The sequence below is a fragment of the Felis catus genome, chromosome A3 (assembly GCF_018350175.1).
Source record: "Felis catus isolate Fca126 chromosome A3, F.catus_Fca126_mat1.0, whole genome shotgun sequence".
Classification (NCBI taxonomy): domain Eukaryota; kingdom Metazoa; phylum Chordata; class Mammalia; order Carnivora; family Felidae; genus Felis; species Felis catus.
The window spans coordinates 12,394,358-12,421,786 of record NC_058370.1 but is presented as its reverse complement, the minus strand read 5'-3'; the positions used below and the strand labels follow the sequence as shown (position 1 = coordinate 12,421,786).

Below are 27,429 nucleotides of genomic sequence, written 5' to 3'. Positions count from 1 at the left end.
AAAGAAAAGAAAATGTGGTGTATATACACAATGGAATATTATTCAGCCACATTAAAGGAAATTTTGCCATTTGCAACAACATGAATGGACCTTGAGGGCATTATGCTAAGTGAAATAAGTCAGAGAAAGAAAATATCATATGATCTCACTTGTATGTGAAATCTGAAAAAAAAACCACCTTCCCCTCCTCTGCTCACGTGCTTGCATGCTGCTCGTCTGCTTGTGCACACTCTCATGCACTCTTTCTAAAATAAAAAAAAATAATAATAAAAAATAAGCATCTGGTACCTTGCAGTTTATACAGGTGAGGATTTCAGAAATTGGTGCAGCTACAGGGTTGTGGCTCAGGGTCTCCCAGGAAGTTGTGGTCACAATATCAGCAGGGGCTACAGTCATGTGAAGGCCTGACCGGGGCTGGATGATCTATTTTCAGGATATCTTCCTCACAAGACAGAGGCCTCAGTTTCTTACCGGCTGTTAGCAGGAGGTGTCAATTACTCATTATGTGGGCCTTTGTATAGGCTGCTGGTGTCCTCAACACACGGCAGCTAATTTCTCCCAGAGCAGGTATTTAAGAAATCACTAAGTATAGCCACTTATTTTTTTTATAAACTTCAACATCGTCACCACATTCTGTTCTTTAGAAGAAAATCACTGAGTACAGCCTACACTCAAGGGAGGGGATTCAGCTCTCCCTCTTGAAGGTAGGAAATCAAAGAGTTTGTGAACGTATTTAAAGAGTAACATACCAGGTGTTAGCAACGTAAAAGGCAAGAAGGAACACTAAGTATTATGGAAGTAGTAATTGCAAGGAACAGCCATGAGCTGGGGGGACAAAGGGAAGAGGCTGGAAACACCAACACTAACAAGTTTCGAGAAGCGGGACCTTTGCAGCAGAGAAGCACTAAGCGGCCGGTGTCTCTGAACCCAGATAAAGTTCTCACGGGGCTGGGATCCAAAGTCCCCGTGGAGGAGGCATCACGGCTCAGCTTTGCTGGTGCTCTGAGCGGGTACACTGAAACTGGTTTCTGTGAGTGTTAAAAAGAACAGTAAAAAACTGCAAACTAGAATCTACTGGAAACTGGAATGATCGGCCATTCTAGGGCGAAGAGGAGCTGTTGGAGTGACACTCGCAGGAACAGGAGGCAAATAGAGCAGGTCCTTTCTACCTCCTCCAGCCCTCGTCTCCCCCATGCGCCCCGTACTGGCGGATCCTAACAGGGAGGCTGATAGCAAAGTCCATGTACAGGTTTCCCCCGCTATTCGAAAGTAGAGCATTCCTACCGTAAGCTGAAATATCTTAAAGTGAAGGAGCAATTACTGTTAATTTATATGGATTTTTGTGAGTGGTCCAGACCCCCAAAAACAACCTCTTAGGCTTTTCTGATACTTTAGGACACATCTTGGTAACAGATGCACAAAATAAATTGAGATAAAAGTACGGATGCTCACAGACACATTTCAAAGCTATGGTGGTTTGGGACGCTTGGGTGGCTCAGTCAGCTGAGTGTCTGATTCTTGATTTAGGTTTAGGTTATGATCACAGGGACATGATCCCAGGGTCACAGGAGAGAGCCCCATGTCCGGCTGTGTGCTAAGCATGGAGCCTACTTAAGATGCTCTCTCTCCCTCTTGCCCCTCTCCTGCTCACATGCACATGCACGTGTGCTGGCTCTCTCTCTCGCTCTCAAAATTAAAAAAAAAAAAAAAAATCACAAAGCTATAGTGGTTTGATGCTAAGATGCCGAGTGTAGTTCCCAGGGAAGGGGCTTGGTGGGGCCACTCAGGCTGTGGCACTGCTTCAGTAACAGCAAAGCTATTTTTGCTTTTTGCCTTTGCTTTTTTTTTTTTTTTTTAAGCGAACATTCTCTTCTGCTTTCTTTCAGTCAGCACAGCACAGCACAGCACTAACACAGGTCTTTCATAAAAGCCAAGTGGTATAACGCAAACTTTTGGAAAGCATTCATTTAATAGTAATTGACATTAAGTGCTTCCAAAGGCCAAGTGCTGTTTTAAATCATGTAATCCAAAGCTCTTAAGAGGTGGGGTGCTTGGGTGGCTCAGTTGGGTAAGCGTCTGATTCTTGATTTCAGCTCCGCTCATGATCCCTAGGTTGTGGGATCAAGCCCAGAATCAGGGTCCATGCTGAGCATGGAGCCTGCCTGGGATGCTCTCTCTCTCTCCTTCTACCCATCTCTCCCACTGCTCTCTCTCTCTCTAAAATAAATTTAAAAAAAAATTTAACTCTTAAGAGGTAGGTGTTATTTGGGGCACCAAATAACAGTTGGTTGAGTGTCCGACTCTTGGTTTCTGCTCAGGTCATGATCACACAGTTCGTGAGTTTGAGCCCTGCAGTGGGTCCAGCACTGCTGGTGCAGAGCCTGCTTGCAATTCTCTCTTTCCTTTTCTTTCTGCCCCTTCCCCCAATTGCACTCTCTCTCTCTCTCTCTCTCTCTCAAAATAAATAAATAATAAAACTTAAAAAAAAAGTAGGTGTTATTCTCTTGCCATTTTACAGACGAGAAAACTGATACACAGAGAAGATAACTTCCCAAAGTCACAGCTAATAAGAGGTGGAGCCAGGATTTGAACCTAGAGAGCTAGTGTCACAAGCTGTGAACTCAGTCACTCTGCTAACCTGCCTTGGTAACAAATGTTATCATCTTGCTAGGTGGTAGAATAAAATGTTGAGCAAAAACAGACCCACTCTTGGTCTTCGTGGAGCTGATAATCTAGTGGGAGAGATCAAAAATCAGCTCACTACAAATGAAAGTAAAGTTGAACTTGTGTCTGATGCTCCAAAGAATTGCACTGATCATGAGAGTGCAATTAAAGAAGGAGGAGGAGGAGGAGGAGGAGGAGGAGGAGGAGGAGGAGGAGGAGATTTGACCTACTTAAGGGTTGGTTGGGAGTGGGAATGGGGCTAGACCAAAGAAGGGCTTATAGGCACCAGAGGAGGACGTTTGTTTTATCCTAAAAAACAATGGAAGTCACTCAAGGATTTTCAGCAGAGCAGTGGGGATGGGAATGGTGAACCAGACTGGATGCAGGGAAGTTGGTTATGAGGTTACTATCCAGGTGAGATAATGGCGATGGTAGAGATGGGGAGAAGTAAAGGGAGCTGTAAGATGAATTAATACTGAGAGGATATGAAGATACGGGAGGTTGGAGAGAATATTGAAGGAGAGGGAGAAATCAAGTATGTAAGACTTCTTGAATGGTGTTGTCATCCATTGAACTGGAGAATGGGGGAAGGTCTCACTGGACCAGTATTTAGGCAGTGGAATAAGATAGATCTTGGAAATTGATTGGATATCAGATTCTAAAGGAGACAGAGGACTGAGTTTTCAGAGATATAACCTGAGGGGCACCTGGGTGGCTTAGTTGGTTAAGCCTCCGACTCCTGATTTCAGCTCAGGTCATGATCTCATGGTTCATGAATTTGAGCCCCATGTCAGGCTCTGTGTGGACACTGAGGAGCCTGCTTGGGATTCTCTCTCTCCCTCTCTCTGTCCCTCCCCAGCTGTGCACTCTCTCTAAATAAATAAAATAAAGTCATTTGAGAAAGATATAACTTGACACAGATGCACTATCAAAAGTATTTGCCTCTAGCCACAAGTAGCTATTTAACTTAATTAAAATAAAAATGGAAAATTCCATTCCTTAACTAGCTACATTATAATGTGCTCAACAGCCACATTTGGCTAGTGGCTGCCATATTGGGAAGGACAGATATGACATTTTAATTGCTGCAGAATGTTCCAGTGGACCTGGGTGCCTGGTGGCTCAGTTGGTTAAGCATGTGACTCTTGATCTCAGTTCAGGTCTTGATCTCACAGTAGTGAGTCCAAGCCTCATATGGGCTTTGTGCTGGGCATGGAGCCTACAGAAAGAAAGAAAGAAAGAAAGAAAGAAAGAAAGAAAGAAAGAGAGAGAGAGAGAGAGAGAGAGAGAGAGAGAGAGAGAGAGAAAGAAAGAAAGAAAGAAAAAGAAAGAAAGAAAGAAAGAAGGAAAGAAAGAAGGAAAGAAAGAAGGAAAGAAAGAAGGAAAGAAAAAGAAATAACGAACCTGGATGGCTCAGTAGGTTAAGTGTCTGACCTCAGGTCAGGTCATGATCTCACAGTTCGTGAGTTTGAGCCCTGCATTGGGCCCTCTGAGTCTACTTCAGATCATCTGTCTCCCTCTCTCTGCTCCTTCCCTGCTCTCTCTCACTCTCTAAATTAATTAATTAATTAATTAATTAAGAAAGAAAGTTCTCCAATGGACAGCACTGCTCTACAACTGGCATTATTTGATGTTTTGTAGTAAACAAAGTCCATGTCCATCTTTGCTTTTAATCCAGTGTGATGTTGTCTTGGGTTTCTAAGAATTCGAGTCAACGCTCTAAACACTGACATCTACCATGTGTTGTGCTGAGCTCTACGACAGTAAGACTCAAAATATGGACTGTACCTGATGCCCATTTATAATCTGTTTATTACCTACTCAGGACAATACAAGTACAGAAATTGAGAATAAGATTTTAGAAAGTCTTCTAGCAAACTGACATTGCTATAAAATATAAAATTTCATTATATGTCACATAAGTCTGCAATGGATTGTTAATTAATTTTTAATTAATTTTTACTTATTTTTTAAATATTTTATTTATTTTTTTAAGTTTACTTATAATTTTGAGAGAGAGAGAGAGAGAGCAAGAGAGCAATAGGGGCAGAGAGAGGAGAGAATCTCAAGCAGGCTCTGCACTGTCAGCACAGAGCCTGATGTGGGGCTTGAAGTCATGAACCATGAGATCATGACCTGAGCCAAAACCAAGAGTCGGACAGTTAACCAACTGAGCCCCCCAGGTACCCCTTTAAGATTTTATTTTTAAGTAATCTCCATACTCAACATGGAGTTCAAACTCACAACCCTGAGATCAAGAGTCTCGCGCTCTACCACTGAACCAGCCAGGCACCCCTGGATTGGACATTAAAAATGTTGGTCCTTTGTTACAGATGGTGAACTTGCAGTAGTGCTCCAAGGTACAAGGATGAGTTGGACATGGTTCCCCCCTCAGGTAATGAGGAAGGAGCCAGAGCTGATATAAGGTCTAGTTGAGTTGAGCAACCATTGGCATACAGACTTGATATACATCTAAAAATGATTCAAAAACACATAAGGACACTCATCTACTTGTTTATTCACCTGGCATTTACTGAGTGCCTACTATGTGCTAAGCACTATACTAAGCACTACAGATACTGCAGTGAACAAGATAGACAAGGCCCTCACCCTGCTGGAGCTCACATCTAATAAGACAGACTGTAAACAAGTTCACCAAGTTAACAAATAAAATGATCTCCAAGAGTGCTAAGTGCTAGGAGGGAAATAAGAAGGATGGGATAGGGCACGACTGTAAGATGGGTGTTGCTGGTATACAGGGTGGTCATTGGACTCTCTATCTGAGCTGAAATCTGAGGATGGGAATGAGGCAGTCACAAATTGAAGGGAACAGCATTCTGGGCAGAGGGAATAGTCAGACAAAGGTCCTCGAGTGGGAATGAGACTGGCTTATATGGGTAATGGGAAGGGCAACGTGGCTGGAGTACAGGAAACAAGGGGGGAAAGTAACAGTAGAAGCAGATGGGTTAGGCAAGAGCTAGATCATGTTGCTCAAAAGGAATCAGGATTTTATTCTAAGTGTAATGTAGTGTTCAAGCAGGGGAGCAAGGCAATATGGTTTGGGTTTGTAAAAGATCTCTCTGTTGTGTGCCGAATGGACTGAAAAGAGGCAAGAGTAGAATCAGGGAGACCAGTCTGCTGTTGCAGATATCCAGTTGAGAGAAGGTGGTGACTTGAATGAGATGATGGCAGCAGAAGTGAATAGAAGTGGACAGAAAGTGAATCAGATCAAGCCTCTGCTGTCCATTGCCTGGAACAGGGATTTCACTTCGGATGAGTGCATGAACTTAGGAGGCCAAAAAGGCCCATGTAACCGTATAAAAAGCTTTATGTCTATGTGCTTATGAGAGGTAGACCTTCCATTAAGATCTATAGGTAAATAACAATGTGGTGCTAGTGCTTCCTCAAAAAGCTAAACATTAGAATTATCGTATTACCCAGCAATTTCACTCTTAGATATATACCCAAAAGAAATGAAAACAGAGACTCAAATATACCCTTGTATGTCACTGTTCATTGAAGCAGTATTCACAATAGCCAAAAGGTGGAAGCAACCCAAGTGCCCATCAGCTGATGAATAAACAAAATGTGGTATATACATGCAACAGAACATCAGCCACGGTGATGTTCTGACACCTGCTACAACACATGGATGAACCCTGAAAACACCGTTCAGTGAAATAAGCCAGACATAAAAGCATAAATATTGTGTAGTTCAACTTACATGAAATACCTAGAATAGGCAAATTCATAGAGACAGAAAGTAGGTGAGAGGTTATCAAGAACTGGGCAGAGAGGAGAATGTGTTCATTTGCATTCATGAAAAAATTCTGTAAACATATAGCACTGAACTGTACACTTAAAAGTGGTAAAAATCAGGGAGACTGGGTGGCTCAGACGGTTAAGTGTGGGACTTGAGCTCAGGTCATGATCTCCCAGTTCAGTTTGTGGAGTTCAAGCCCCACATTGGGCCGTGTGCTGATAGCTCGGAGCCTGGAGCCTGCTTGGGATTTTGCGTCTCCCTCTCCCTCTCTCTGGGCCAACTGCCCTGCTCGTGCGCACGCTCTCTCTCTCTCTCTCTCAAAAATTAACATTAAAAGTGTTTTTTTTTAATGGTAAAAATCGCATACACACACGGAAAAGATAACTCAACAATTGGTGTTGATATGGAAGAAGCAAATAGCTACCAAGGATAGGTGGTCTGGGAGAAGTACCGGTTCCAGCAGATGTGCAGGGCAAGTTGCCTAGAGGAGGCAATCAGTGAACAGGCAATCAATGAGCTGCATTTACCAGTAGGATTTCCACACGCAAAAAGGAGGAAAAGTTCCTGGTAAGCTCTGGGACCTACTTCCCAGACTCTGGAGCCACTGCCTCGGTTGTAATCTTGGCTCTGTGACCTTGGGACCTCTCTGTGCCTCATTCTCCCCGTGTGTAAAATGTCGATAATAATGGTACCTTCTGCTAGGGTTGCTATGAGGACTAAATTAGTTAATGCACGTAAAAGTACCGTAATCAGTTCTAATCAGTTCTCGGCACACCGTAACTTCTATGTGTTAGCTATCTGGGGTGTCTGGGTGGCTAAGTCGGACTTCAGCTCAGGTTCCAGCCCTGAGTCGGACTCTGTGCTGACAGCTCAGATCCTGGGGCCTGCTTTAGATTCTGTGTCGCCCTCTCTCCTGCCCCTCCCCCGCTAGCACTGTGTGTTAGCTATTCTTTTTAACTTTTTTTCTTTATGAAGATAAATGTTAATGTGGAAAAAAATCTAAGAGGAAAATAAAAACACATGAATTCTAGTAGGCAGTGGCATTCCCCGCTAAGAGTTCACTGTACATTCTTCCACAACTGTCCGTAAATACACACGCACAGAGTGAGCTAGGCCGGCGCACCACCTCGCACCGCGCACACTTCGACCGGCGAACCAAGCAAGACAAAGGACTTCACCGAAGCCCAGCCCCGCCTAGCCCGTCACCCAACACCCGTCACCCCAAGTTACCTCCCAGATTGCCGCGTGCGCACTCCGCGATGGGGGAAGGGAGCGCCACGGGGCCTGCCCCCAAGCGGAAGTGAGGTCGGCACATGCGCAGTGGCGACGAGGAGGTCTTGGGCAAGTTAAGGGCCGGCCTGCGCGCGAGCTGGTTTACGGAAGTGGTGCTGCGGCAGCATGCTGGCAGAGTTGGGTTTAATCGGGACCATAGGCGAAGATGACGAGGTGCCGGTGGAGCCTGAGTCTGACTCCGCGGACGAGGAGGAGGAGGTATGAGCCTATCTGGGTTCGGGGCGCTGCGGCGCGCATTCATATTTCTGTCACTGCTTCCTTTCTCCATGCTTCTTCAGGCCCCTGCCCTCAACTCCTCGGCGGCCTCCTGCCAGACCGGCCAGTGTCCCTGGAAGGGGGCCCCAAGATCTTCTTCAGTTTGCTCGCCACTAACTTTTCATCACCTCCGCTCCGGTGCCGGCAGCGTGCTGTGTCGTCTTGGTGAACTCAGTGTCCATCACTGACCTCATGTTGAATCCACGCCCTGCGTAGTAGAGACCCAGGGGCGAGCCCAGGCCTAATTCCTGATCAGGGATTCGTTCATTAAGCCAGTATTTATTGAACACTTACGTGTGCTACACCTAGTGTTGAGCGTTCGGGACACAGCAGTGAACAAGATGGGCAAGGACACCATTCTCCTGAAGCTCATGTTGGGTGGGACGGTTACAGACTTTAAGCACTATGGCAGTTAAAAGAGGAATCGTGTCATGAAAAAGATGCTCACCCTTGAAAGATCCAGCCTGGGTGTTTGCCCCATGGTGGCCTCATCTGCCTACAGACACCTCCACTTGAGTGACCCGGGGCCTCAACAAATTCAGCACCAAAGTTGAACTCTGGTCTCTCTCACCTTGCCAATCTGCTCCATCTCAAGCCAGAAACCTGGGTGTCAACCTTGACAGCTTCCTCCTCACCCCCCTCCAGTCTTGTGCAGGCTAGCTCAAGAATCTCTTAAGCTTCTCCCCCTTTCTCCGACCACACTGCTCCCACCGTAGTCCATGCTACTGAGACCTTGTGCTTGGGGACCTAGCATCCTAACATATTTGATCTCCAGCTCTTTTCTTGCCACCTCTCTTGCACCCTCTTCCCCCAGGGTGTTCTCTGCTTAGCAGCTAGAATCTTTTTATTTCTTGAATGTAAAACTGTCATAAAATGATGACGCCAAAGTTGATATATGAAGTGCTATACAGCTATCGATAGTTAAACTGAGTATCCAAGAAATGATATGCAATCATTACTACTAACAAAGTTTAGCGTGAGAGTTCTCATGAAATTATTTAACTCAAGTAAGGAAAAAAGTCAGCATAGCACTTTTAAGTTCTTGGAAGCCATAGTTCAGCCAGTCTTTCTTCCTTTCCAGTTTTCACATGTATGGGTTTTTTGTTATTGATTAAAAAATTTTTTTTTTAATTTTAGAGAAAGCATGAGTGGGGGAGGGGGCAGAGGGAGAGAGAGAATCTTAAGAAGGCTCCATGCTCGGCACAGAGCCAGATGTAGGGCTTGATACAATGACCATGGGGTCATGACCTGAGCCAAAAGCAAGAGTCAGACGCTCAACTGACTGAGCCACTCAGGCGCCCCTTGTTACTGATTTCTAACTTAATTGAATTGCAGCAAGAGAAAATAATCTGTGTAATATTGATTCTTTGAAACTTTGAAGATTTCGGGGCGCCTGGGTGGCTCAGTCGGTTAAGCGGCCGACTTCGGCTCAGGTCATGATCTCGCGGTCCGTGAGTTCAAGCCCCACGTCGGGCTCTGTGCTGACAGCTCAGAGCCTGGAGCCTGTTTCAGATTCTGTGTCTCCCTCTCGCTGGCCCTCCCCTGTTCATGCTCTGTCTCTCTCTGTCTCAAAAATAAATAAAAACGTTAAAAAAAAAATTAAAAAAAAAAAGAAACTTTGAAGATTTGCTTAAAAGCCTCCTATGTGATCAGTTTTTGTACCTATTCCATGTTTGTTCCGCATACACATTCTATAATGGTGGGTGCAGTGTTCTCTACGTGTTCACTGGAAAGAAGCTTATTGTACTCTTCAGGTTTTCTACAGACACTTAATTTTTGTCTGCTTAACCTATCAGTTACTGAGAGAGCTGTGTTAAAATCTGCCACAATTGTAGATTCCTGTTCTATACTCTTTCACCTCAGTACCATAGTCACTCTGTTTCTCCCTCTTCCCAGGGGCCCATTGTACTGGGCAGAAAGCAGAAAGCCTTGCAGAAGAACCGTAGTGCCGATTTCAACCCTGACTTTGTTTTCACTGAGAAGGAGGGGGCATACGATGGCAGCTGGGCCATGGCTGATGTCATGAGCCAGCTCAAGAAGAAGGTGAGAACTGACAGAGATAGGCAGTTCCAGGCCTGGTAGAGTTGGACAGTAGGTTTCGGAGTCTAGCCTGGACCTCACTGCCTTTTGCCACTTGCTTACATTCAGCAGACACTGGAACTCTTGGAAATAAACACGTGGGGTGGGGAGAAGCAATCACAAATAACCCATAGTCTTGACTAAAACAAACGTGTAAAATATTGCAAAATAGGTGTATTACAGACTAGTTACAAACACATGAATTGATCTACAGATGATCAGAATGTGTATCAGAAATATCTTATTTTTAATGTATCAGAAATATCTTATTTCCTTCATTAGGAAAGGCATTCTCTAAAAACATACTGAAAAGGGGGAAAAAATCACAAATAAATTCTGTCTGATTGGCATGGGGAAGGGTTTTTCTAAGTAGCATTCAGATACAAATGTGACCTCTCTTGGTAATTATATTGTTGTAAATAGTAAACACCTTCTAAAATATAGATGTTCTTGGTTCCAGGTCAGGATTTTTCACAGTTGACTATCTGTTATGTTTGTTGTTGTTCTTGTTGTGATTAATCTGTCCAAGGACAGACAAGCCTTTTCTGTAGTAACATTTGAGACCCAACCCTCAGAGAAATCTTGCTTTGTCTCTTTCCCATATGTGTGTTTCTTTTTCGTCTATTTTTATCAGCAGAGGGCAGCTACTACATTAGATGAGAAGATTGAGAAAGTTCGCAAGAAAAGGAAAACAGAGGTGAGAAAGCAGAGCAGGTACTTCTGTGTGTAGTTAAGCCCTGAGCTTTACCCTCAACACAACCCCACCATTTTTCTTTAAGTATGAACTGGAGAATGTCTGGTGCAGACAGGCTTCTCTTTGTCTGTGGTTAATATTCCTTAAGAATCCACATAGAGTTCTGCCCAGGCTGGAGAGCATAAGATTGCTCTTCAGAGGTTCTGGATTTCCTGAAGTTTTGTAGTTGCCTTGCTTTATTAAAATATTTTTTCCAGGATAAAGAAGCCAAGTCTGGGAAGTCAGAGAAGGAGAAGGAAGCAAAGGAGGGCTCTGAACTGGAGGAGCAGGAAGACCTTGAAGGGAAGGATGAGGAAGGCCCAGAAGATGAAGACTCAGAGACTGATTACTCATCAGCTGATGAGAACATCCTCACCAAAGCAGGTGGATGCTACAGAGGCGATGTCAGAACGGGGGACAAGAAGTTGGAAAGGGTCTGCCTTTCCTCTGTAGGATTTCCTATGTTCTTCTACACAGTTCCATTTAAGATCTCCTTGTTAAACTCCTTCTAGCTTCTCTTTTTTCTTGGGATTTTGTTATGGTTGTCGTACTTTGCAGGCAGACTGTACCCTTTTCCCCAGCCCCAGCCCCACACAGCTGCTGGCACCTCTAAGATTCAGACCTATTTGGGGTGATAGGCCCCCCACATCCCACCTCAGATGGGCCCCGCCATGAAAAGGGTGCTCTGTAATTATTTCTTGCAGAAACGAGTGCTAAAATATGATAATACAGCACGGTGGTCTCTGGGACTTGCCCGGTTTGCTGCTTGGTGTCCTCACCTGTGAACCGAGGCTAACGACAGTAGCTCCCTCAGGCTGTTGGGTAGATTCAGTGAGGTGTCCGCATAAAGCACTTAGGACCGCATCTAGCAGATTGTACACGCTCAGTAAGCACAAGCCCTGATTGTCAGCTCTGTTTTTCTCCACAGATACACTCAAAGTAAAGGAGCGGAAGAAGAAGAAAGGACAGGTGCGTATGAGCGTGGACAACAGCGTGCAGCTTATTTTTGCATCCTGACTGGATTTTTGAGGCCAGTTAGTTTTCTCAGGCCCATTTTGCTGAATTCTTGGTCCATCTTTTGATTTCCCGGTGTAGGAAGCAGGAGGATTTTTTGAAGATGCATCCCAGTATGATGAAAACCTCTCCTTCCAGGACATGAACCTTTCTCGCCCTCTTCTGAAGGTATTGGCTTCTTTGGGCAACCATGGGATTATTGCAGTCACTGGGCAATAAACTGGCCCTAAACTGGGCTCTTTGCCTCCCTGAATTCTGTTGTCCACACAACTGCCAAAGAAGCCTCTTAAACAAAAAGTTCCCTTTTGGCTTGTAAGGCTCTGCCCCTTCTGGTCTCCTCTGATATGTCTCCTCACTCTTTGGCCTCCTCACTGGCCCTCAGAAAGGTTAGGTGTCTTCTTCTCAAGGTCTTGACACTTCCTGCTCCCTCTGCCTGGAAGATTTTTTCAGTAATCTTGTTGGGGTGCTCCTCACCTCTTTCAGGGTTCTACTCAGTGTCCTTTGCTCAGTGAGACATTCCCTGATCCTACTGTAAATTGTCCTCCTCCCAAACCCCCTTGTCTGCTGTAGTTTTCTCCATAGCATTTATCCCCATGTGGCATGTGTTTCTTTCTGGTCTTTTTTTTCCTACCAGATTGTAAGATTGCCAAGGTGGGGTTTTTATTTCTTTGGTGTAGTGCTGTGTCCTCCATGCTTAGAACAGGCCTCCCACACAGTAGGCACTTGATAAATGCGGAATGAATGGGAGGGATTGAAGCAGTCACCACCTGCTTGTTTCATGTTGGGACTCCTCCTCCCCCTCCTGTGTGACCCTGTCTTTTCTGTTCAGGCCATTACAGCCATGGGCTTCAAGCAGCCCACCCCGATTCAGAAGGCATGCATACCTGTGGGTCTGTTGGGGAAGGATATCTGTGCCTGTGCAGCCACTGGGACAGGTAAGAGGAAGAGGCAGAAGGAGGGTGTTCAACCTGCAGCAAGGGTCTATGTTGATTTACCCAAGGGCCACCTTTGCTAAATATGCAAATATAGGGGCACCTGGGTGGCTCAGTCGGTTGAATGTCCAACTTCAGCTCAGGTCATGATCTCACGGTTCATGAGTTCGAGCCCCGTGTTGGGCTCACTGCTGTCAGCAAGGAGCCTGCTTTTTGGATCCTCTGTTCCCCTCTCTCTGCCCCTTCTCTCTCTCTCTCTCTGCCCCTCCCCTGCTCACATTCTCTCTCAAAAATGACTAAATATTAAAAATATATATATAAATATAAACTGTAATGCAGTAACACTGTATATTCTGTTTATTAATTTCCTTAAAAAAAAACCCTCAACATTATATTTTCTTATTTTTAAAAAATGTTTATTTATTTATTTTGAGAGTGAGAGCAGGGGAGGGATAGAGAGAGACAGGGAGAGAAAGAATCCCAAGCAGGCTCCACTCTGTGAGAGCCCGATGCGTGTCTCGACCCCAGGAACTGCAAGATCATGACCTGAGCCAAGATCAAGAGTCTGGTGCTTAATTGACTGAGCCACTCAGGCGCTCCTACATTTTCTTATTTTTTAAAATACTCTTCATTTTTAAAAAATGGTTGCATGGTATTCTATTATGTAACTATTTTTACTCTGCAATTAACTGCACTAATATACAAGGTTGTGATGAACACTCCTTTCATAAAATCTTCACTCCTGTGACTGGGGCTTATGTATAAATAACATGACCTTCACCAGACTCCCCTGAAATCTGTGACCTGTGAATATCCTATTAGGGTATCTCTGTGACCATGACTTCTTGTCGCTGCTCTAATGGGAGTAAGGATTTTATAAAACATGTTCATCATGGTGTTTCATATCAGTACAGTTAATTATAGAGTAGAAATAGTCATGTGATAGAATATTATGCAACCATTAAAATAAACGTATTTAAAGAAACAGGAAATACATTTATTTATTTATTTTTTTAAGTAATCTCTACCCCCAACATGAGTCTCTTAACTCACGATCCTGAGATCAAGGGCTGCATGTTCTGCCAGCTGAGCCAGCCAGGCACCGTTAACACGGTACTTTTTTTAAACGGGGATTACTGAACAGAATATATAGTGTTGTTGCATTAAATTTGTCTTTTTATATTTCTGTCCATTCAGAAGAATATTGGTAATATAGATACCATTATATTGGTGCTTTATCTCTGATTGGCTGAATTGTGGGTGATTTTTATTATTTTCATATTTGTTTTTGTACTTCTCAGATTGTTTACATGGATGCTGTGGTTTAAAACCAGAAAAAAAGCTTTATGAAAAAAAAATTTGCTTCATTTCCTCCTGAACAGATACGTAGGTTTTCTGGGCTCAGGTGAATACCTGAATCTGGAAGGGACTAAAGCTCCCCTCACTGCTTTGCTGCTACCTTTTCCCGCAGGTAAAACTGCTGCTTTTGCCCTACCTGTCTTGGAGCGTCTGATCTACAAACCCCGCCAGGCTCCTGTCACCCGCGTGCTCGTGCTGGTCCCCACCCGAGAACTGGGCATCCAGGTGCACTCTGTAACCAAGCAGCTGGCTCAGTTCTGCAACATTACCACCTGCCTGGCTGTGGGTGAGTGTCTGGCTGTCCCTGAGAGACTGTGACGTGGTGGCGGGTGGGAAAGCCTTCCTACGATTAAACCCACTGAAAAAGCAGACGAGGTGTTGTCAAAGTAGATAGTGGGGGGCGCTTAACTGAGACTTAACCAGCCTTAAAAAATGAAACTTCCAAGATTTGGGGCAAAAAAATTTTCTTGGTACTAAACCAATTTAGGATGTAATTTTTGGTTTGTATGAATAAAGAATCAAATATTTGGGGCAGAATATGTCTGATGATGTTATGTGATAACTGTTCTTTAACAGTTCCCTTCCCTGTGCAGGGGGAAGTCGGAGGTAATGTAGAAAGCATTAGTTTTCACAGCAGCTGCTTCTGTCAGTCCTTGTGTGTTTGAATCCACCTATCCTGAAGTGTCTTCCTGTCATCATCTTTTTTCACACTTAGCACGATTGTAATGTAATGATCTGCCTCTCCCAGTGTCTTTTAAATCCACACGAGCAGGGCCTTTGCCAGTCTTGTCCTCTGCTCTTTCCCCTGCATCTGGGATGAGACATGGCAGGTGGCAGGGCCCAGTCAATACCGATGAACCACTGACTGAATTGACCACCTGTGGGGGGGGGCTCTTCTCTGCAGGGGGCCTGGATGTGAAGTCTCAGGAAGCAGCTCTTAGGGCAGCACCTGACATCCTCATCGCCACCCCAGGCCGGCTCATCGATCACCTCCACAACTGCCCTTCCTTCCACCTGAGCAGTATCGAGGTGCTCATCCTGGATGAGGCTGACAGGTACACCTGGAATGGTGAGGCCCCAGGTGCTCTGAGGTCCTGTGGCCACCGCATTATTCTGCATGGATCTTGCCATAGCCATGTGTGCGATGCCAGTTTAGCTGCTCACATTTGGACCTCTTCCTCATTAGCCTGGATTATTTTGCTTTTTTTCTCTCCCTATAATGTGACAGTGAAGAGGGAGGATAGATCAGATTCTGGCTTTGCCACTTCCTGAGATTTGGAAATATAAGTGAGGGATAAGAATAAATACCCACCAAGGGGCGCCTGGGTGCCTCAGTCAGTTGAGCGTCCGACTTCGGCTCAGGTCAAGGTCTCGCGGTTCATGGGTTTGAGAACCTCGTGGGGCTCTGTGCTGACAGCTCAGAGCCTGGAGTTCGCTTTGGATTCTGTCTCCTCTTTACCCCTCCCCTGCTCATGCTGTTTCTCTCTCTCTCTCTCTCTCTCTCTCTCTCTCTCTCTCTCTCTCAAGAATAAATAAAAACATTAAAAAAAATTTTAAGAATAATACCCTCCTCATGGTGTTGAGGATTCAAGGAGTAATACAGGTGAAGTGGCAGGTGCACGGTGAGGATTCAACAGTCTGTTACTGAGATAGGGGACCCCCTCCCTCCCTCCTTTCTCCCTCTCTCTCTCTCTCTCTCTCTCTCTCTCTCTCTCTCTCTCTCTCCCCCCTCTCTCCCTCCCTCCCTTTCTCTCATATGGCTCCCATCTGCTTACCTCTTTCCTTCATGACCAAACAGAATGAACCTCAACGAACCGGACTAATGATTGAGGTGGAGGCAGGGGAATGAGGCGCCTGTTCAGGTTTCCTCTCCAGTTGAAGCATCTCCAAACTAAGCAGGTCCTGAACTGAACTTCTGACCCCATATGCCCCTTCCTCTCTCTTCCCACCTCAGTGCTTGGCAGGCCTGTCTTCCAGTTGTCCTGGGAAGAATTCTTCGCATCATCTGTGTCCTCATCGTCCACCCACAAAGCAGCCATTGGGAAGTCCTGCCAGCCCATGAAGGGGCTTCTGCACTTGCTGTCCTCTCAGCTTGGACTGAACCTTTAGTTCCTCAGATTTCTGTTCCAGCTGTTACTTACTGGAAGAGCCTTTGCTGGCCCCTCTAACACTTCTGTCTTCCATTCTCTGAGGCGTTACACCTTTCCTACCTCCTACATTGTCACCCGAATGGTTCCATGGTGGTTGTGTCCCTCCTCTCCCCTGGAACATATTTGTGAAGAGCTTGTTGCTCTACGTCCAGGATTGTGTCTGGTATCTAGCAGATGCTTGGTAAGTGTTTATTGAATAATGGATTAAATCCCCCTGAGCAAATGAACCATTCTTGAGTCCTGAGGGAGGTAAAGGAGATCTTTCTAAGCAAAGGGAACATGATCGGATTTAGGTTTTGAAGGGGAAGGGAATTGTATTAAAAAGTGTTAATGTCTAGAGGCGCCTGGGTGGCTCAGTCAGTTAAAACGTCTGAGTCTTGATTTTGGCTCAGGTCATGATCTTGCAGTTTATGAGTTTGAGCCCTGCAGTAGGCTCTGTGCTGACAGTGCAGTGCCTGCTTGGGATTCTCTCTCTCTCTCTCTCTCTCTCTCTCTCTTCCCCCCCTCCCTCCCCCCCTTCCCCCGCCCTCCCCTGCTCTCGTGCGTGCACACACTCTGTGTCTCTCTCTCAAAATAAATAAATGTTAAAAAAGTTTTTTTAAATGTTAATGTCCCAGAAGACCAAGAAAGGCTGTGGAAGGGTCTTATTAAGGCAACCAAGGACCATGACAGCTAAATGTGGTACCTGATCCTTGACTGGAGCCTGAGCTGGAGGGAGAAACACTGTAGAGGATTTGGTCAGTTGAACAAATTGGAGTTAATGTAATCCTATACTGATTAATATTATCTACAAGAAGAAAAAGGTTCCTTTACAGTGAAGAGAACTGGCAGGTCCCACCTTAATCATGTGATCAAACTCACGTCAGTGACTGTCTGTCTCCAGATGGAGAGGGAGGTGCACAGCCGCATCCCTGCACGTTCTCGCAGCGATGAGTTATTGAATCAGGTCACTGGGAAATAATCAGACAAAGACAGAATGTGAAAAAGCTTGAGGAGACTTTTCTGGATGAAGGGAGACCAAAGAAACATGACAGCCAATGCAGTGTAGGAACTTTGGTTCCTGAACTGAAAACATAAAAAGACAGCTATAAAATGACATTTTGGAGATAGTTAGGGATATTTCAATATGGACTGTAGTTTAGACACTACTCAAACACTTCAACGTTTTGGGTGTGATAACGACATTATGATTATGTAGGAGAAGGTCCTTAGGGATTGTGCACTGAGATAGTTAGGGTCAAGGTGTGGTGATGTCTGCAACTTATAAATAGCTCTGCAAAAAAAAAAAAAAAAGATAAAAACAAATGTGGCCAGATGATAGTTCTTAGTGAATCTTGGTGAACGGCTAAACCAACAGTACTAATTCATAAGTCAATAAATGAGCCTGCAACGTAACCAGTTACAACATCACTGCAACAGATGCAAGCTCAGTCCATTTCTCTTGATTCCTTCTCCCTGCGTATCAGGATGCTGGACGAGTACTTTGAGGAACAGATGAAGGAGATCATCCGGATGTGTTCCCACCACCGCCAGACGATGCTTTTCTCAGCCACTATGACGGACGAGGTGGGCCTCAGGAATTCTGCTTGGTGGGGTGAACGGAGGGGTGCAGAGGACCCTGCCTGGGCTGCAGCGGGGGGCCTGGGGCAAACATGGCTTGCCTCCACTGCCTCCTCCTCTCCCCACCTCCCTGCCTCCTGGCAGGCCAGTGAGCATTCCTGTCTTTGTGCTGGGCAGGTAAAAGATCTGGCTTCTGTCTCCTTGAAGAATCCCGTCCGAATATTTGTGAACAGCAACACGGATGTGGCCCCCTTCCTGAGGCAGGAGTTTGTCCGGATCCGGCCGAATCGGGAAGGGGACCGGGAAGCCATCGTGGCAGGTGAAAGCCCAGGGTGCCAGATTCCCTTGGCCTTGTGGGTGGCACACTCTAGCGGTGGGGTTTTTCCTGACACCTCCTCTCTCAGGATCCCCAGACCTGTTGCATGGTACTTGTTTATTTATTTGCTCTGCCACGTGGGCCACAGTCCTCCCCTTTTTCTGTCACCTCACCTCTTTCCTGCTGTCCAGTCCTCTTTCGGTCCTGCTGAATACATAGCTATTTCCCCCACCACCATCCCTCTGGCCCTTGGTTCAAGCTACTGCCTCTCTTGCCTGAATTGTTGGCAGTGGCCTTGTACTTGGCTCCTACTCCCACTCTTGTTCCTTGGTAACCCTTTCTCCACACTGCTGATCATTTAAAGTGATCATTTACTAGTGAACATTTGCTCACGTTACCTCCCTATTTACAACCCTCTGGTGTCTCCCCATCGCACTTAGACCACAATCTACACTCCCTAGCAAGTCCCGTATGGCCCTCTGGGACCTGGCCCCTGCCTGCCTGGAGTCCTCAGCCTTGGTGCCTTTGCTCATGATGCCCAGCCATGCTCTCCTGCTTTCGTTGAAACCAAGTTTGTCTTGCCTCGGGGCCTTTACATTTGCTCTTTCCTCTGCCTGAAATCTTCCCCCAAATCTTGTACTTTGTCATTCAGCCTAGTATCACCTCTTTAGAGAGGCCAGCCCTAAAGCTGCCTCCCTGTCTTGCTTTCACTCTCCCACAGCATTTATCACACTTGGGAATTGGCTTCTCTTCTCTGCCCTGGAACGTGAGCCTGTCTTCTCCAGTGCCAGGCACAGCAGCCACTTCATAGGTGAGGGAGTGGGGAGTATGTATTGGAGGTGGCTTCCAGCTCACTCTTCTCTCCTCTCCAGCTCTGTTGACAAGAACCTTCACTGACCACGTGATGCTGTTCACCCAGACCAAGAAGCAGGCCCACCGCATGCACATCCTCCTGGGGCTCATGGGGCTGCAGGTGGGCGAGCTCCATGGCAACCTGTCACAGACACAGCGGCTGGAGGCCCTCCGGTAAACTTCGGGGGCCTGAGGCTCCCCTCCATCCTTCAGAGAGAGCTCTCATTTGAAAGGGGGGAAATCCCACACAGACGTTACGTTAGAGCAGTAGCATGGAATGCAGATAGCACAACTCCCTACTTCAAAGATTTTAGTCTCACTGCTGTAAGGTTGTCTCAGACACATTCAGAACTCCTTGTAGTCCCGCAGATGACACTCGTGCCCTAGGATAGAGTGTGGGAACTGCTTAGGGGGCCACAGCAGGAAATTCTGATTTGGGAGGACATAGCATGTGTCTTGTTCTTTATAGGTTTTCCAGAGCAGTGGGCATACCTGGGTCTGATAGAATGAGATTTGGAATCAAAGCCAGCCACCATTTCCTCATCATTTACTTTGCTGTGCCCTTGCCCTTTGTTTTTCCATGTGTTTTCTTGTTTAATTCTCATAGAATGGAGTCATGCTGGTAGGCAGGGAGAAACCTTTAGAATTCTCCACCTATCCCCATAGATCATAGGCAGCTGAAAGTTATTTTTATAAAGAAAGGCTGTTTTGAACGCGGAAGACATTTGCATCTGCTACTTCCTATAATCTAGCTCTGTGGTTCCTGACTTTCGTATTTGTAGAGTTGGGGCTTAAGGTGGTATAAACAAAACTACATTTGTTCTGTGTTATGGGATGTTTAAGGTGTTGTGTGAAGTATTAGATGGTCTGACGTTTAGGATTTGTCCAGATGGTCACTCTGACCATCTATACTCTGCTGCTTGACTCCAAAGGGATTGGTGTTCTCTCTGCTGGCTCAGGCTCCTGCAAGCGTTTTTGGGCTTAAGTATCCAAGTGAACATGTGTTTGTGGCTATTTCCAGGCGCTTTAAGGACGAACAGATTGACATCCTTGTGGCCACAGATGTGGCAGCCCGTGGACTTGACATCGAGGGGGTCAAAACGGTGAGCAGCTCGTATCTTCCTTGAACTTTTGGTGGGAGTCTTTGTGCCTCCTTGTGTCCCCTTTCCCTCCAACTCCCAGGTCTGACTTTGACCTTCCAGGTAATCAACTTCACGATGCCCAACACCATCAAGCATTATGTCCACCGAGTGGGGCGAACGGCGCGGGCTGGCAGGGCTGGGCGCTCAGTGTCTCTGGTGGGAGAAGAGGAGCGGAAGATGCTGAAGGAGATCGTAAAAGCCGCCAAAGCCCCTGTGAAGGCCCGGATACTTCCCCAAGGTGAGCAGGCACCACTGCAGCAGCTGAGGGTGGTTGGGGTGGGCAGGGCAGGGTCCTAGATCGGACTCTGTGGGACAGAGCTGGGGGTAGAGGGTAATAGGTGAGAGCAGGTGCCTTGCGGTCAGGAGTCAGGTTTGAATCCCAGTCCTGCCCCTTCCTTCCTGAGTGATCCTGGGCCGGTCTCACCTTGCCTCTCTGGGCTTTGGTCTCTCTCTATGTGAAAGGGAATAATGACAGACTTGTGCCCTGAGTGCCCCACTGTTAGGTTATTTTCCATCTTTTGGGAAGAGAAGGCTTCATTTTGGGGTAAAATCCCTACTAATCACCCTCCTTCCTTTCACAGGGGGGCAGAGGGCAGCACTTCTATGTTTTAGATCTCTTTCATGCTTTTCCTTCTCCTCTGTAGGGGTCATATAAAGCACATCCTTTCTAAAAATTGTTTTTTAAAGTTATAAAAATAATATATATTCAGTATTAGAAAACAGTAAGTGGAAGAGCTCACCGTTAGCATTTGGGCCACATCCTTTGAGACCTTTATTCCGTTCACGATGTCTTTTTCCTCTCGTTTTCATTTTCACGTCATTCATTCTGTCAGCTAACAGTTCCTGGGACTACCAAGTGCCTAGTGCTGTTTATTCTAGGTATCAGGGATATAGCAGAAAGCAAAACAGCTGAGACTCTGGTGGAAAAAAGACAATAAATCATAGATGTGATCTAGCATGACAGGAGGAGAGATGCTACTTTCGAAAGCTGTTTAGGAAAGGCCTCTGAACAGATGGCATTTGAACTGAGTCCTGAATCAGGAGAACGGGGCAGCCGTGAGTGCTCTGGAGACTGTGTGCCCAGCAGAGGAAAACAGGGCAAAGCCTCTGAGGCAGCAGACTTGGTGTGCAAATTAAAGTGAAGGAAGAGCCAGAGGGCCCAGGGCACAGTGAGCAAGGTGGAGATAGGTGCTCAGAGAGGTAGGTAGGGGCCACGCTTAGGAGTTTGGATTATTCCAAGAGCAACAGGCTCTTTGGGGGGGGGGGGCGGGGGAGGGGGGTGTTGTTAAGCAGAGAAATAACATGTAAAAAATCCGCATTTTCTATCGTCACTAAATACACATTTATATTGTTTTCATCAGTTACACAGTACTTATCCTCAGCTAAAAAATTGTTTTGTTCCCTTCCCTTGAGATGTCATCCTCAAGTTCCGGGACAAGATTGAGAAAATGGAGAAGGACGTGTATGCGGTTCTGCAGCTCGAGGCTGAGGAGAAAGAGTTGCAGCAGTCGGAAGTCCAGGTGTGGCCGCGTAGAGGGCTGTGGCCCGCAGTACAGTGCAGAAAGCCGACCACAGAGCAGAGCCCGCAGCCCCTGCCGGCTCTGCCCTTCCGAAGTGCTGCGTCTGCCAAACGTTATCGGAGCCCCAGACATTTGCAGGCAGCGGCTTCTTGCAGCTGCCATGTTACGTATCCTCAGATGTAGGTTTCACGGCAGCCATCTTTTTGCTGTTTCCACAGATCAACACAGCAAAACGGCTCCTGGAGAAGGGGAAAGAGGTGCTGAACCACGAGCCTGAGAGGAGTTGGTTCCAGACCAAGGAAGAGAGAAAGAAGGAAAAAAGTATGTTGGAGAGGTCTCTCAAAAAGCTAACCACAGAATTATCCTGGAACCCAGCAATGCTATTGCTAGGTCTATTCCCAAAAGAACTGAGAACAGGGACTCAAATGGATACTTCTATGCCAGTATCCATTAAAGCATGATTCACAATAGCCAAGGGTTAGAAGCAACCTGTGTCTGTCAGCAGATGAACAGATACACAAAACGATAGTATGTGGTACAACCTGATACGTGCTGCAAGGGTGAACCTTGAATACATGCCAAGTGAAATGATCCAGACGCAGAAGGACAGATATCTGTGATTCTGCTTATATGAGGTACCTAGAGAGGCAAATCCATAAATGCAGAAAGTAGAATAGAGATTACCAGGGGTTGTGGGGAGGGAGTTATTATTAATGGTTACAGAGCTTTCATTTGGGATGATGAAAGAGTTACAGAAACATCACGGTGATGGTTGTGCAACACTGTGAATGTAATTAGTGCTACTGAATTGTAGATGTAGAATGCATAAAAGGGCAGATTTTGTGTTCTGTCCTTTTTGCCACAATTTAAAAAAAGTAGGTCGGGAAGATATAGTTTCTTTTCTTTTCTTTCTCGTTCCTTTCTTTTCTTTCTTTCTTTCATTTTATGTATTTTGACAAGAGAGAGAGAGAGTGGGGGAGGGGCAGAGAGAAAGGGAGAAAAAGAGCCCAAGCAGGCTGTGTGCTGTCAGCACAGAGCGTGACACGGGGCTCAAACCCACGAACTATGAAATCATGACCTGAGCCGAAACCAAGAGTCAGAACACTTAACCAACTGACACTTAACCACCCAGGTGCCCCATATGCCTTGCTTTTTCCACTTAATTTTGTAGCTTGTATTTTATACAGGTACGTACCTAGTTAACTTTTTTTTTAATGGGTGCACGGTGTTCCATCACGTGGGTAGATTATAATTTAATTAGTTTACTGTTGAGGGACACTGAGGTTGTTTATAATTTCTTGCTGTTGTAAACATGTAGTGAATAACTGTACAAATGCCCTTTCACAATTAAGCAAGTATATTTGATTTGCAGGATAAATCCCTGAAAGTGAAACTAGGTCAGAGGGTGTGTGTATTTATTATTTTGTTAGGGATTGCAAACTTACCCTGCTAAGAGGTTGTATCCGCAGTTTAAGAAATACCACCTGTATTTGATGGGACAAAAAATTAGAGTGTGTGTACGTTAAGTTTCTGTGTTAAAAATAGTTATATTGTGGAAAGGTCTGGGACTGTAAGTGAACCAAATCATCTTTCATAACAGGAGGTAGATGATGTCTCAAATGGCTTGAGGAATAGTGCAATAAGCATGTGATTTAGTGAGATTACCACTTGGTGGAGGTAACCACCAGGAAAGGACATGATTTGCTGCTTCTCATTTTTTTTTTTTTTTTTGCTGCTTCTTTTTGAACTCTTACATACCAATTTAAAATACGTGCACGTCTTTAAAAAAAGATACAAAAGGGGCACCTGGGTGGCTCAGTCGGTTGAGCGTCCGACTTCAGCTCAGGTCATGATCTCACGGTCCGTGAGTTCGAGCCCCTCATCGGGCTCTGTGCTGACAGCTCAGAGCCTGGAGCCTGTTTCAGATTCTGTCTCCCCCTTTCTCTCTGACCCTCCCCAGTTCATGTTCTGTCTCTCTCTGTCTCAAAAATAAATAAACGTTAAGAGGGAAAAAAAAAAAAAGTAAATTGCTTTAAAAAAAAAAAAAAAAGATACAAAAGAGTACCAGAAATCTCATGTTGTCTCCTCAACCTAGTTGCCAAGGCTCTGCAGGAGTTTGACTTGGCCTTAAGAGGAAAGAAGAAGAGGAAGAAGTTTATGAAGGATGCCAAGAAAAAGGGGGAGATGACAGTGAGTGGCTTTCCCTTCGGAGTTGAGTCCCGGCCCAGTGGCATGTGTCAGGGCTTCCTGGTCTGTTGCATACTCACATCATCCTTCTTTCCAGGCAGAAGAAAGGTCCCAGTTTGAAATCCTTAAGGCACAGATGTTTGCTGAGCGGCTGGCCAAGAGGAATCGCAGAGCCAAGAGGGCCCGAGCGATGCCGGAAGAGGAGCCAGCAAGAGTCCCCGGTAGGCAGATGGGACTGCCTGGTAGGAGGCTTCTCCCTGAAACTTGTACTTGTGGTCAGGGAGAAAATTGGAGGGATGATAAGACCCTGTAGTTTTTGAGTAATGAGTGTGCACCAGTGTGTACAGCTGTCCAGTTTTGGGTTCCCAAGTGGGGAAGTGACCCCATGATTAGTGGGGACAGCTAGGATTTGAACCCAGGCATTTCTGACTCTGGAGCCTATGTCCTTACAAACTGCTACTTGGAGGAGTGGGTCAGGGTAGAAAGAAGTGAAGTCAGTCTTTCAGCCCATTTCACATTTCAGTGGTTTTTACTTTGGGATTCTGCAGTCGTCCTTTGGAGTGGTTCTTCAGATGTGGCACTTCTGAATTCCTCATCTCTTTTTTGCTGGGACCTGATTGATGTCTTGTTTCCATGTCAGTAAATCACCAGACCAGAGCATTCACTGAATTTGGAGCCATTACCCTGAGCTTAAGGATTGGATTTGGGAGCTTAGGCCAAAGAGGACATATGTAACCTGTTCTTTCTCTGCACAGCCAAGAAACAAAAGCAGCTGAAGAAATCTGTATTTGATGAAGAACTTACTAACACAAGCAAGAAGGCCTTGAAACAGTATCGAGCCGGGTAGAGTTTTAAGTCATCATGGGGTTCTTCATGTTATGATTAAAGCTATACACCTTCTTCCTCCTTCTGTGCTCCCCAATTCCCGTATACCTGTAGCTTTATAATACTTAATTTTAAGGGCTCTTGTCTGACACCTTCCCCCCTCCACAGCCCATCTCTGGATCCCAGAGTGAGAATAGGAGGAAAGAATTAAGGCCCTCCTACCTTGGAGGAGAAACAGCACATTTCTGGTTCAGAAATAGAATAGCAGAGGATCCCTTTTTACTCATAGGAATGTGTTATACACACCCCACCCCAGGATGGGGATAGATTAAGCTTCCCAAGTAGTTTATTTTTGTAAAACTAAAAAAAAATTTTTTTTTAAGTTTATTTGGAGGGGGAGAGAGCAAGCGAGCAAGGGAGGGGCAGAGAGAGGGAGAGAATCCCAAGCAGGCTCTGCGCTGTCAGCGCAAAGCCTGATCTGGGGCTCAAACTCGTGAACCATGAGATCATGACCTGAGCCCAAACCAAGAGTTGGACGCTTAACTGACTGAGCCAAGCCAGTGCTCGTTTTGTTTTTTAAATATTTATTTTAGTTTTTAAAAATGTTTAATTTTTGAGAGAGAGACAGAGTGCTGAGTGTGAGCAGGGGAGGGGCAGAGAGAGGGGGAGACACAGAATCCAAAACAGCTCCAGGCTCTGAGCTGTCAGCACAGAGCCCGACGCGAGGCTCGAACCCACAAACTGTGAGATCATGACCTGAGCTGAAGTCAGAGGCTTAACCAATTGAGCCACCCAGGTGTCCCAATTAGTTTTATATGCATGAGAAAGGAGTCTTTTTCTTTTGGAGCTGGGCCCTAAATTCCACAGTCCCATATTTAATCAGGGGAAAACACTACGTGTAGAACCTCAGGCCCTGAAAATGATGCATTAGTGATGCCTCATGTGGGAGCAGGCGGTAGGGGTTTTGGGACATCATCTGTCTTTCCAGTAGCCATTTCAGCATCTTACCTTCTTGAACCCACAGCCCCTCCTTTGAAGAAAGGAAACAGTTGGGCTTGCACCACCAAAGACGAGGAGGAAACTTTAAATCTAAATCCAGGTAATATTTGCAGTTTTGGAGGGCCAGAGGTTATGACTGGGATTGGAGAACAAACCTTTCATGGGAAAGCTCCACCTTGTTTCTGTCTTTGGGAGCTAGTCTTCACTCTGCTCATTTTCTTTGTAGGTACAAGAGGAGGAAGTAGCTGTGGTGGCCTGGAGTTCGTGGGGCAGCCCTTAGATCCCTTCCTTATGGGAAGTCATCCTGGCTTGGTCTCTTTTCTCCATTTGTAAAAAAAACTTTAAAAAATTTAGTGTGTCATTTGTACATTAAAAAAGAAAAAAAGGTTGGGAGTGGTGGTGATATGTAGAGCTATTTCCTAAGCATCCTTGTGAGTCAGCCAAGGCTCACTTCTTACTGATTAACTTTCACACAAAGATACCAGATGGGGGAGTACCTGGTTGGCTCAGCTGAGGGAGCATGTGACTCTTGATCTCGGGGTTGGGAGTTTGAGCCCTATGTTGGGTATAGAGATTAAATAAAACTTAAAAAAAAAAATTACAAGTTAAAAATGTATGTGTGTACGTGTGTATATATAATATATACTACACACACACACACACACACCCAGAGGGAGTATATTTTGGGAGAGAATAAACCGATCTGAATTGTGGATTTTATTCCTGTCTCTTCCCTCAATATAGTCTACCCCATATACTTCCTATGCATCTTATATGCTTATAGAGGAATGGCTGTGGAGGATGTTCTTGCTAGAAGTTCTCTTGATGTGTCCTAAGACCTAAAAGCTATCATTTAGTGACCATCTGCCATGTACCAGACGTTCTGTGTACGGTGCACGGTCTCCTTAAATTCACTACACCCTGTGAGCGAGGTAGTTAGCCCCATTTTGCAGATAAAGAAGCCAAGGGAGTAACTTTCCAGAGTTACACTGTTGGGAATTCAGGTTTTTGAAACCAGGGTCTACCTGAACCCATACTCTGACAGACTGTGCTGTGGAATTGCTACTGGAGAGATGGAAGCTCAAAGGGACTGAAGGGATGAGTTAGCTCTTTGCTGCAAAAACCAGCTTTTACCCTGTAGAACAGAGGTTCTCATCCTTTCTCAATCATAGGTTCCTTTGATAATGAGAGTGAAGGGATCCCCCTTAACAAAATTGTATGTTTGTACTCTGTCCTATATAATTTCAAGGAGTATACACCTCCCCACCACCAGCTCAAAAATTTTAATAGTTACCAGTAGCACAAACCCTTGAGATTAAAAGTGTGTTCGAAGCTATTCATTTAGGCTGCACCTAACAGTCACCAGCAGAGGGTTTCATTCCAGTAAATAATGGCACACATGCATGATGGAGTAGGGTTCAGGCTCCTCATATGTATATGCTTACAGAAAGGTCCCCAAGCTAAGTTGTTGGGTTAAAAAAAGCCAAGTGCAGAGCTGCGTACTTTTTTTTAAGAGTTACATACATTGCATATGTACAGCTTACCTCTGGGAGGACTCATGAAGCTGTTAACAGGGTTGTCTCTGGGGAAGCAAACTTCAAGTTATGCTTTTATACAACAACAACAAAAAATTCTTTTTACCATAAGTACAGAGGACTCACCAGCTAAATAAAAACTCCGTACCACAGAAACCAGACTGGCCTCCTCGTAGGCACTGGCTCCATCCCCATCCTCATGGTCTCAGGCTGCCTGAGCTGTTTCTAGAAGTTGACAAACATGGACCACT

General features: G+C 45.5%; 1 protein-coding gene across 2 annotated transcripts; it reads left to right on the top strand.

The window, feature by feature from the left end:
- Positions 1 to 7,739: 7,739 nt before the first annotated feature.
- Positions 7,740 to 26,032, top strand: DDX27 (DEAD-box helicase 27). Of its 2 annotated transcripts, none has more exons than XM_011280747.4 (21): positions 7,740 to 7,918; positions 9,872 to 10,018; positions 10,692 to 10,751; positions 11,006 to 11,171; positions 11,716 to 11,756; positions 11,883 to 11,969; positions 12,631 to 12,736; positions 14,205 to 14,378; positions 14,997 to 15,147; positions 17,709 to 17,808; positions 17,980 to 18,121; positions 18,991 to 19,144; positions 19,992 to 20,073; positions 20,173 to 20,350; positions 21,526 to 21,632; positions 21,851 to 21,953; positions 23,728 to 23,822; positions 23,917 to 24,040; positions 24,575 to 24,662; positions 25,669 to 25,743; positions 25,870 to 26,032. In XM_011280747.4, exons 1-21 carry the CDS (start codon positions 7,826 to 7,828, stop codon positions 25,886 to 25,888), a joined length of 2,292 nt encoding a protein of 763 aa, XP_011279049.1. In that variant the 5' UTR covers positions 7,740 to 7,825; the 3' UTR covers positions 25,889 to 26,032. The 2 variants fall into 2 exon arrangements, with proteins under 2 accessions (XP_011279049.1, XP_011279048.1); XM_011280746.4 differs by having other exon boundaries at positions 10,689 to 10,751.
- Positions 26,033 to 27,429: the final 1,397 nt, after the last annotated feature.